The sequence below is a fragment of the Astyanax mexicanus genome, chromosome 2 (genome assembly GCF_023375975.1).
Source record: "Astyanax mexicanus isolate ESR-SI-001 chromosome 2, AstMex3_surface, whole genome shotgun sequence".
Classification (NCBI taxonomy): domain Eukaryota; kingdom Metazoa; phylum Chordata; class Actinopteri; order Characiformes; family Acestrorhamphidae; genus Astyanax; species Astyanax mexicanus.
Genome location: NC_064409.1, coordinates 36,128,446 through 36,140,809, shown reverse-complemented (window position 1 = coordinate 36,140,809; position 12,364 = coordinate 36,128,446). Strand labels below are relative to the sequence as shown.

The window sequence follows — 12,364 nt, the reverse complement described above, 5'->3', positions numbered from 1 at the left end:
AATAAATGTTTTTTTTTTTTACCCAATGGCCTCTTAATGGCTCTCGCTCGGCACAAAACCACAGCATTTTTGCGTTTGGATTGGAGTTTATTTGCAAAGTGGCTGATAATTTTATAAATGTTTTTGGATTTTTTTGTGTGAAAAAAAAACTACTGAAAAGGGTTGTGGGTTTGATATTTTGTAAATTACTTTACTATATTTCTGAATATGTTTTTTTATAGGATGATTGATTACACTTGAGACTTTTTGATGATGCTGCCAGGCGGGTCAGAGGTATACACCTGTTTGGTCGATTTAGCAATGCTGGCTGGCAGATTGTCAGCAGGCTGAGGAAAGCCTGAGGGCCGAACATTTGTGTTTCCTCTGAGAGTTTAATAAACACACTGGACATTATACAAGTGCTGTCCGATTTCTCCTCCTTTTCCTGTGTTTGTTGCACATTTAGCATATGAAGGGTTGTCTTGGAATGCAGCCTGTTTGCTGATTCTGCCCAAGTCAAAATGCTATAAAATATGAATACAACTCATTGATAGCTTGGTGTTATCTTGGATATTCAGAGCGAGACAAACGCACACAACAAATGGCTCTTTTTTCCTTCATTAAATGTCATTATGTAAAAATGTGCAGCTTTTAGTTTAACAAAATATCCTAAGTAGTGAAAGGTGAGGAATGAGGGGTCTCTTTAGGCAAACCACACCATGTGAGTAATGAATGAAAAAGTTTCATGCTGGTCTTCCTGAAAACTGATACGCTGTTATTCACTACAGCCTATGGAGTTTCCTTTGAACTAGACATTTTCCTTTCCTTGACATTACCCTTTTAACAACCCAATTTTCAATAAATTCCCCTTCGTAAGGAACAACTTTGGCCACTGGAATGCACCTCTATATGGCTAGGAATAAAAATGTGCAAATACTCAAACACTAACCCCGCCAAGGCTTAAAGCTTGATGTAAATAGTAACAAATAAAAATAAGCTTTAGATGCAATTTATCAGACAATATGTTTGCTTCTTTAGTTTGAAACAGGAAATGCTAGCCTAACACTGTAAACACTGGACTGTGAACATCAGAGGTGCAACTGAACTTTGCTATAGTACACACAGGCCAACTGTTCCAACACACACTTAATTTCATATCTTAAAGGTCTCCTTCCACTAAAATCCATTTTTTCTTGTTCTTTGTGAAATACTATAGGTCACTCCGAGTTGTATGCATGCTACATTTGAAACTGTTTTTCAACCCCGCCTGTTCAGTTAAAGAAAATACTCTGAAAAAGTATGGCGTGTACGTCAACTCGCCCACCTTGGATTGAGACCGCCCACAGATAGAGCTAAACCAGGTCAACACTGTCAGCTAAAGAGCTTACAGCTCTGTTTGCAGCAGCTAGTTATGTATCTTATGTAATTAACTATAGGTTTAAATCGGATCTCCAGTGGTTTACGCATTTTACAGAGACCTTAAATAAACACTAGGGACGCACAGTTTGACAAGGTAGCACAAATCCACAAGTAGGGAGAGTCGCTAATTGCGAGGTGAGCGAAATGTTATCAATGTTGCGGAGATAGCAGGTCGCGTTCTCTGATGAGGTGCTATTAGCCAATCAGAGGCGATATGTTTGCATGTGTGATTATGTATGAGCAAGAACCGAAATCCTTTCTTTTTTCGGACACCTGTAATTTAGTTCACCAAAGCAGGGCTGAACAGAAACACTGAAGTACCTTTAACAAAAAACTAGACATTATAAAATGAATGAAAAAACGATGGAATGAGACCTTTAATGTCCAATATATAAATTTTATTATTAAACCTGAATGGCGGCAGCCACCTGCTGCCCGATTCGTCAGCTGGTTTCTAACACAATACTTGTCATCTTCCTGCTGCACTCAGTTACTGATATGATGGTTAGTAAACAAGGCCAGATGTTTCCCTCTGAAAGCGTCCCAACACTGACTCCTACAGAAATCACAGCATTAACTGGAACGCAGTATTGCCACAGTGACTCTGATTAACACCTCAGGCAATGCATAAAGCCTGGCGCTGAAAAGAAGACTGTGCTAGAGGCCATTTTCTGCTACAACATTAGAGAGCTACATGTAGGGACTAGATACAACATTAAAAAAAAAACATTTGTACACAACATGTCATTTTTGTTTACTCATTTTTTTCCTAGCTTGAGCTTTTGAATATTCATGTTTTTTTTAATATAATCACATTTTTACATTTTTAATGCTGCCAGTTTAACAATGAAATATTTTACACACAAGTATTGTCATACTATACAGTGTGACTGGTCAGATGTGCATATACCAACTTAACTTGTAGCACTAGCATAAAAGAATTCTGATCAACAATTACATTATATGTACTGCCCACATCAACCATGTTATTGCACTACCCAAATATAGGCAAGATTAGGAGACTGTTTGAAAAACTTAATCTTATAAAAAAAAAACTTTCAAACAGCTAGTTAAATTGGGCAACAAGTTGATCAAGTGCCCTTATTGATCAGTAAAAGCCACAAACATGATGTGTACATCTGTTGTGCTCCCATAGTAATATATAACCTATTGTGGTTATCAGGGAAGACATGAATGCACCTGTTAATCTTAGTTTCTTTCTGCACCTGCTCCTCCATTCATTCATGTTTAATGGAAAAACAGTCAAAAATTTGAAATACCTCACACTAAAACATAAGCAAGCTTCTACACGACTTTGGAGACACATTGAAAATGCTTTTTGGCTGTTCCTTGGGAATAATATATAATACATAAAATGTGCATTATACATTACATAAATAGTATAACCTAAAATACATTTGAGCTAGCAATGTGCCCATATTGACAAGTACTCTGCCATGTTGTCACACCTGGTGCCAAAGGCCCCCCGTTCACCCCCATACTCAGCTCTACCTGTAATCTCCAGCCTCCAGACACTGCACAAAGCAGTACAAGGTAGCTCATCACCAGAATATTGACTGATTTGCATATTGTGAGTGTCCATGTACCAAAGTACACAGAAACATCATTCACGCCTATAGCACAGCTGAACCTGCAAGGGCGCTCCAGAGGCAGATACGACAGCAATAAAGGATGTTAGAAAATGTAAGCAGGACTGGAACGTTTCACAACTTTAGAGAAACACATTTCAGCTATTAATGAAAAAAATATTGTTTAGGTTTTAGTGCCTCTTTAATATAGCTGAATACTTCCTAGTTACTGTGTGTGTGCATGCACACTACACGATGAGTCATTAGAGTGAAACTTAACTGTTTCTTGCTCTTAAAAAAAGAAAATTCTTGATAACTGCTGCCCTCAATAAATATTCTGCCATCTTTTACCTGCAAAGTTTTATAGTGGACTATAAACCATTAGCATAATTACATCCTGTCCTGGCAGGGAATTGAGAGAGTGTAAGGGAGATGTTACTTGCAAACACCTTAGTTTGCTAAATGGCACTATTTTACGCAGGGGTGTGATGAGATCTCGTGAGATTAAAACATGACGATATTTCTCAAGCTTAAACCTGTCTCGCAGGGAAAAAAAAACAGTTTAGTGTGGACTTTTTAAGAGGGATCTGGCAACCCAGTAGCAGCGAGTGTGGTGGCTGAGCAGTGAGAGCAGCTCTCAGCAGAAGAGGAAAATTCTGGCATTTGCGTAGAAAAGAGGTCTCTAATGGGTGGACCACGGTCCGGCTCCGGACCCAAACGTTGTCCAATGCGGACCCAAACCTACTGAGAAGAATTTAATTGTATACACGCTTTGCGGCAAAGTAAACTCACAGACCAATCACATGTGGGGTCACCAAACGCTCTCTTCAGTCAATCAGATCTGTGCAGGCGGTAAGGGAAAAATAAATAAATAAACACACCGCTCCTCACGCGGGATCGAACCCGGGTTGTCAGGGTCGCGGTCCCGCTGCTCCGGCTGTTGAATTGGGACGCGGCCATGAAAAAACGCTTTTATAAGAAGATAGGGAGCCCGAGAACGGGCGGAAACTAAAGTCACGCCGAGCACGACAGAGAGACAGGAGAGGAATGTATACAAAATCTGTCCAGAAACGCATTTATTATTTTTATTATTAATATTATTATTATTATTATTATTCAGTTCAAACAACTGAATAATGTGAGAGTGAGAGAAAGTGAGAGAAACCAGTCTGTTAAGTTTGCGTTATATGATTTTGTCAAGTAAAAATCTAGTTTTCAAGCCATTTTTCATTTTTGACGTTTTCTTAAAAAAATTATTTTTAAATCTCGTCTCGCCTTGTTCTCATGAACCCTGTATTGCGTCTTGTCTCGTCTCGTGATATTAGAGTCTCGTCACACCCCTAATTTTACGGCATCATTTAGTTAGACTTGTTTATAATTTGCATGAAAAAATCTATAATATGCCTTGTAGGAATTATTCCAACTACATTCAAAAACACAATAAACCAGTGGGAAAACAACAGCTAATGGACATTTCTTCTGCTAGTAATTAAGCCATTTGAACTCTACAAATTATCTCAAAGTCAAGAGCTATTTCATTTATTTTTAATTTTTATTAACACAACATTCCAAAGAATAGAGCAGGTCCACAAAGGCATGTGAATATTGTGTTGGCTAGAATGAATGCTACCCTTTGGTAAATAATGTTTCAGAAGGAGGATAAGACTGGGAATGATCTGGTGCGCCTGTTTTACTCCAGTCACTTCATAATTCAGATGTTCGGTGTTAGGAAGCAGGACAGCGAGAGAATAACCATAAGCTCAGAGCCTTAGAATCACACTATAACAGAAAAAGAGAGAGAGAGAGAGACTCCCTGTTTATGCAGCAATAAAAAACGTAAGGAAATTGTGTGGTTTAGAGAAAAGAAGAGGTCTGGCCATCATCTGCTTAACTTCAAAACACTGCATTTTCACATGTTTCTTCTCACTTCCTCTCTCCCACCCCCTCTCCAACTCTCTCCATTTTCAGGGATAAAAACAAGCGTTGCTAGGAAACAACACAGATTTCCCGGGTTTTGTGGACGTATGAACTTGAGGCAAAGACAGCGAAAACGAGAGTGAGAGAGAACGCATTCACTGTAATACACAAACACTGTAAATCCTGCTAATGACCAAACTAAACCAATTTTACAGCTATCAGTCAGACAGTTTTTGTCTCAGTTGATCAGATCAGAATTACAGCTGTGCAGCACTGTGGCACGTGTGCTATTTAGACTAAAGGCCTGCGTTATGTATTCCTATTCTCTGGGCTGTCAGGAATCACGTCTCTACAGGCAGCACGGGAGGCGCTTTTCACACTCATGCCTAAGCCCACTGCTGTGCATGAACGCCTTCGTGTACAAAACTGACACGTTGCACCTCACAGCATCATTATTAGATTTGCCGGGGGAGCCGTTTCACCCACTTACCCATTCATCTATGCAGCATTTAATACATCATTGAGCGGGATAACTTCCAGAAGACCTGACCTAACAAAGCATTTGCTTACAGATCTGAACAAAAATTAAAACACGTCTACTCTCTGCACAATTTCTGAATCAAAATCACGGCTTTCCTACCATGCAGCTCTCTCTGTGTGGTCACACTTGAGGGTCAGACGGTGCGAGTCGAGAGTTAAAGGCACTGTCGGACTGTCAAAGCTACTGCACTATCAAAGCTACCGGATGACATCACTGGAGTCGTGTCCAGGCTATAAATGCTTAGCAGGCTGACTCATCCACTGATGCTTTACATCGTTTGAGCATGAGCTCCACACACACAATTACACACACTCACACACACACAATCACACTCACAGTACAAACACGTTTAGCAAATCAGCAGTTCTGTTGGGCAAACACTGTGCTCAATATTGCGACATACATACATAAGATACAATCATTTTTTTTACATATTTGCCAGCAAAAATATATCAGCCTTGTCTAAGTACCCAGAGTGAATCATGAAGCTTTTCTTACTTATATAAATAAATTCTGCTACAAAATGTTGTCTTGTCTTTTACAGGTAATTCCTGTGATCTACTTTAATATCTAATATATTTGCAAATTATTGGCACGTTCCCAATTTCCCAGTTTTCTGTAAAATTATTAAACACAATTAGGACAGCAACAACAAATTGATTAAACCAATTATTAAAATAGTTGGCAACAAATTTATTAATCAATTAGTCTATATTATTATACATAAGTGCAGTTGCTATGCCCTAGTGTTGGGCAGTAAGTCAACCAAAGCTGTGGTAGTAAAGCACCTGGGCAATGTAAAGTAAATGTAATGTAGTAGTAAAGCACCTGGGCAAACCATGGGTGCCATGGGTGAAGGAGATTCCCTGTAAATTCGTATTAATTTTTTTTTTCACTCAATGCTATAGGAGCCTGCTGGAGTAGATAAACAACATGTGTCTTTTTTTTTTTTTTTTTTTTGCAAACACTACATGGATGTAATTTTAATAAAACTAATGTAATTATTGTATTAATTCTAATGCTTTAACGTGTAATATTGCTTAAGTATTACTTGCTTGTATACATCAAGGATGCAAAAATACTAAAATAATGTATATTATATGTGACGAATAAAACATTTTCAAATAGTTGATTTCTAATTATTTTTTGTTTGCAAACCAAACAAATAAAAAAATAAATTTTTGACTATACAATTTAATGGTGGCAACTTTAATGAAAGCCTGCAAATAAGCGTGTTCGGTATTCTATGTTCGGCCTATAACTGTAATTAACTGTTAAGAGATTAACAGCTAATTAACTGCTAAGAGAAACTCAATTACAAATACACAGATGTAAAAACATACACAGGAGTATCTGCTTGGAGCAGCGAGATCCTGCTGGTCTGGCGTTTTATGGAGGTCAAGTTTCTATTAATGACACAGAGTGGGGGGGCTGGTGTGTGGGTATGGAACTACAGGGAAAGAGCTAATGTATGAGGATAAGATTGGACTCACTGTACACTGTCTGTATTTGAGAGAGTGCTGTTTTACAGCAGAGGGTGGCAGGGCAGAAGCGAGAGGGATTCTCCTGATCAATATTTACCGTATTTTTCAGGCTATAAGGCGCACTTAAAATACTTATTTTTTCCCAAAAATCGTCATTGCGCCTTATAATGCAGTGCGCCTTGTGTATGGATTTTGCTTGTGTTTACTGACCTCGATTTTTATGTGGTACACGGCGCTCTGTTGTGCAGAATTCCTCACCCACGCCAGAAAAAGACCCCCCTCTTGGGCTAGCGCGCGGTTACCTTTGACTGCCGTACTGCCTCTCGGCTGTGGCTCAGGGTAGCTAGTTTCCACTGTAGCTCCGTGGCCAGAACAAGGTGCCGGTAAACTTTCCTTTCCACCCGTTCTGGGGTAATAGCACAAACTAGCGCCCACTTCTAAGTAAAGTTAAGCTCTTAACACGCGCTGGCCCACCGGCGGGCCAGAAATATTTAATATTTCATAACTGGCTGTGTTTCTGAATAGTTATGAACAGTTACAGGTTCAATATAGACATCCAATATACCATTGTAAAGCTTAGAATCTCTGCTTTTGAGCTATTTAGCCTATTTAGCGGAATATCCTTTCAGAAAATAAACATTTAGGGCGAAATATGCCTTGGTTATGATTTTAATAATTCATAACTCTCATATTTGCGTTTATCGTTCGTCCATATTTCATCGAATGCGGTCATGTCATACACCATTCGAACCGTCTGGCTCTCCGGATTCCAGAACTGTGCTTTTACTGTAGGATGTATGTTTCATGAATTAGAGCTGCGTCAGAGCGCATGTTTCCAGTAATAAAAGGCTCTCCTTTTGTCCTGGGGTAACCTCCGGTCACTGCCGCCACCCCCCGAACACACACCCGCGCTCAGCCACAGGTCCTACCTTCAAAACGCGTCCAGACTAAAGAGAATCCATCAATCCAGTCTCCTGTAATCCACAGTTATATCCAAACAGCGCTGGAAATCACTTCATCCAGAAATGAAACTTATCCAATCTTTATCTCTGTTTTAAAACCGTTTTATTCACCGAATTCGGCACAACACGCTATTATAGTCAGAAGCCTCGCGGAGTAATGCGGTACTTGCTGTGCTTCAACATAATATTATGGTCTGTCGGAGCGTTGCGGCTACCGTTGTCAGGAGCGTCGCGGAGTAATACGTACTTGCTGTGCTTCAACATAATATTATGGTCTGTCGGAGCGTTGCGGCTACCGTTGTCAGGAGCGTCGCGGAGTAATACGTACTTGCTGTGCTTCAACATAATATTATGGTCTGTCGGAGCGTTGCGGCTACCGTTGTCAGGAGCGTCGCGGAGTAATACGTACTTGCTGTGCTTCAACATAATATTATGGTCTGTCGGAGCGTTGCGGCTACCGTTGTCAGGAGCGTCGCGGAGTAATACGTACTTGCTGTGCTTGTTGATTTATTGCTCAGAGATGTTGTTATTTTTCACAGATATTGTGAAGGATTTATTGCTCAGAGTTATTGTTACTGATATAAATAAAGTTTCATTTAGTGCGCCTTATAATCCAGTGCGCCTTGTGTATGGACTAACACTAAAAATAGACCGTTCACTCATCGTGCGCCTTATAATACGGTGCGCCTTATAGTCCGAAAAATACGGTAAGTCCGCTCTCAGCATGGAGGTCAAGAGGACAGGAAGCCGCAGACAATTTTAACCCAAATCTGCAGCTGGAAAACTTCAACACTCCAAATGAAACTGAATTGTGAAGTACATTATAGTGCTTAAGCATCTGTATTTATTTGCCTTTTTCATATAAGGATAAATGAAGCAATGATGCAAACTGGGTTTTGTTTGTATGCGTGTTTGTATAAAAACATTAAATGTAAGACTTTCACTGAGACACATTTAAGTTTTTTTTTTTACTTCAGATAAATAAGTAAATAACTGGCAATTTGGAAGGATTTCCGGTGTAAATCTTGCATTCGCTCCACAGTGTAGCAGTTTATCTTTAAGCAGTGCTAAATATGTACATATATAATTGACAGTCTGCACCACAACTGTTACAGTGCATTTTAGGCAGTAAAGCTCCTGTAAGCAGTACTGATCCCAGTAAAGGAAAATGAAAGTAACAGGCTAGTTAACATTAATGACCATCTAGTACAAATTTAGGGGACACAGACTCCTATATATTTTTTCTCATACAAACAGCTCTGGAAAAAATTAAGAGATCACTTCAGTTTCTGAATGAGTTTCTCTGATTAAACTATTTATAGGTTTATGTTTGAGTAAAATGAACATTGTTGTTTTATTCTATAAACTAGAGAAAACAATTCTTAAAAATTCAAACAAAAAAATTATTATCTTTGGAGCATTTATTTGCAGTAAATGAGAAATGGCTGAAATAAAAAAAGATGCAGAGCTTTCAAACCTCAAATAATCCAAAGAAACCAAGTTCAAGCAGTTCAGCTTGGCTTGTTGGACCTTCCTCTTGATTATATTCAAGAGATTCTCAATTCGGTAAAATAAAAAGAAAATCTGCAGAGCTGTATAATGTGAAATAATATTTCTGCTGCCGCTTCAGAATTTAATGAAACGTCCATAACACAACTTTAAAACTTTATGTAAATGCAGGGCTACAGGTTTTTACAGAAAACTAAATTTGCAATTTAATGTAAAACTCATTACGCTTAATGCAAAGACTAGGTAAGCTCCACTCAAGTTACTTTCCTAGCCCTGTAGAGTTCATATCTTTGAGCTGGCAAACAGCCAGTTTGTGAAGATGTAGGAAACTGAGTTAACAGCTACCAAACATGATAAGCGATGGTGAATGCTTTATTACTTTTCATTTATGTGAGTAAAATGTAAATATAAAGTTGAACCTGGTGTTTATTCTCTCTCTCTGCCGGCATTCTACGTAGAACAGAGCTCTGATATGAAAAGCTATTGATGTCTATCTGCTGGTGAGTGGTTGGAGAGTTAAGACCTGCTGCAGCTGATAAGGAAAAAAATGAGAGAAAATACTGTTCTCAGTATTTTAATATTAATTATATATTCTTGTGAAACTACTAATCATACATATTTAAAGCTGTTTTCCCTATTCAAGACAAGTGAAGATAGTTGTCCACCTAGTATTTCTAAATTGAGTGTGGGAAGTAAATAGTACTCGACTCGCTGAATCTACATTTTTAAATTAAATTTATCACAGACAATAAACCCTGGTCCTGTAATTACAAATGATACAAATGATTACTAATTTAATCAGTGGCACCTGCTTTAATTGTTTACTCCAAAAACTGGCCTGGGCTGTTTGATTATCTGATCTGCTGCTAAATTGACACAAAAGGCTCACAACTACACCTCACTAGAACATGATCAAAAATCTTTTGGCAGCTGTTCAAAAAGGCAAGATGAGCTTCCTCAGACAAATAAATACATGTTGATGGTTGAAAGACTGGACCACACACTGCGAATGTTTGAAAAGTACAATCATATTTAAGTAGGTTTAAGTCTAGGTCTTTGCACTTTTTGAACTTGATTAAAAAATGCATTACACCATATATTTCCACCTTAAAGAGAATCCCAGCATTTTTGGCTATATGAGGCAAAGTCAGCAGTCCTGGGAAACTAGTGGTATTTGATTATACGGCACTTTGCCCACTCTGTTCTCTGTACAAGAGCTACAGATTAGATTTCAGTTAAAAGAAAAGAAAATTTATCTACCTCCCATTCTGCACAGAGACTTTCCCTGATAGTGAAACTGACAATTATGAGGTTGTTCTCAAAATCAAGTAAGCCATTCAGCAAAGAATTTAACGGCAACCAAGCCTTGAGTCATATCAAAGACCACTGATCTGAATACTGAAAACTCTTTTTTTAACATGCTGTTGGCGTCGGTGTCGATTCTGAGATTAAAATGAGACAAAACTAGAGCCGCTGCCTCACCTGAGCATTGAAGTTTGCCATAGTAGTTGTCTCGATGTCCTTCTTCCCCAAGATCTCCATTTTGACAGGTGAGCTGGGGAACTTTAAGGAGAAATAATCCAGGAAGTCAGGGAGGTAGGAAGCGGCTCCATGGATGATGCCCATGACGTAGTGCGCTGCACCATTCTCGTCTTCGCAGAACGATAACGTTACAAACTCCTGCGCAAACCTCTGCATCTCCTCTGGAGACAGGACAGACAGCTCCCGGATGTACGCGTGCAGCACCAGAGCACCACCGTTTGGCTGCTGCTCCACGTGAACGAAGCGGCCAAACTCCAGGCCGTCCAGCCCTGGCAACCTGGAGTGCAACTGGGAAGCTTGCGTAGCGCCGGTGTCCCCGGACCCCGTACTGGACACGGAACAGCAGTTCTTGTCCTGCTTGGCACTGACAGAAGAGGAGGAGAGCGAGAGGGCATCAGAGACAGGAAGAGGGGATTTAAATTCTGCCTCAGATTTGGACAGCAGGCCCGGAAGGTCCGGACTCAGCAGGGCCGAACACAGCGTCTGGCTGGACTTGCTGTACATCTTGGGACGCTTCCGTTTCTCCCCTTCTTTGTGTTTCTTTTTCTTTTTTTTCTTCACCTTCTTAAGCAACAGCTCCTCCGAGTTCACCTTCGGTTTCTCTGTTTCACCTAGAAAGAAAATGAAGCACAATGGAGTGTAAAACATAGAAAAACAAATCTGTGCATACAGTGAATATGCAATATGTATTTCAGCATGAAAGGTTTTTAAAATATAATCAAACCATGAGTGAAACAATGTTTGGATTCTGCATGAATCTACCTTCTTGGTCTATAAAGCATTTTAACCTCACCCATTCAGACTGATAGGAGGTAATCTGCATTGAAGGAGGTAACCCTGACAAGTATATATTTTTCAAAGATATACAATATCTGATATACAGTCTGATATCAGATAAACATGCTCGGCCCATTTTCGGAGATGAATGAATTCAAGCTGATTTTTTAACTAGATTTAGCAACAGCCTGAAAAGAAGCATCCAGGCAAACTGCCAAATTCACCTAACAGCTGCAAAAAACCTTAAGATTTAAAATTATTTTATCTTAATCTGAGATTCACTTTTGTAGAAACACAGACCCTTCTAAAGGGTTAATCTACAGTTTCTCACAACTGTACGCGTATGCAATCATGTGAACAGCCCAGCACAGACTCCAGCAAACAGTATCCAAGAACATGGCCTACTTTCTGCTTCCAGAAATGATTTTCCTGTTGCTCTACATTTAACAATAACACAAACAGCAAAGAATTACAAAAAAAAAAAACAAGGTATTGACTATTTCATATTTAAACCAGAACAATTAATGTAATAATATATAATCAAAAATAAAAAAGGAGTGTCATCACACCTGCCAGGTGACCACCTGAATCTCCAGAAGAGATAGATGTGTAAAAACAGTCTGTATTTACAGAAAGATACATAAA

The 12,364-nt window shown here is 39.2% G+C and overlaps 1 protein-coding gene across 1 annotated transcript in view; it reads right to left on the bottom strand.

Annotated features, from left to right (window-relative positions):
* LOC103037480 (lysine-specific demethylase RSBN1L) overlaps positions 1-12,364 on the bottom strand; it is a 66,160-nt gene that overhangs the window by 31,624 nt on the left and 22,172 nt on the right. Inside the window, exon 3 of the mRNA XM_007244994.4 lies at positions 10,883-11,553. Coding sequence (XP_007245056.3) covers positions 10,883-11,553 — 671 coding nt within the window. The remainder of the gene's footprint in view (positions 1-10,882; positions 11,554-12,364) is intronic.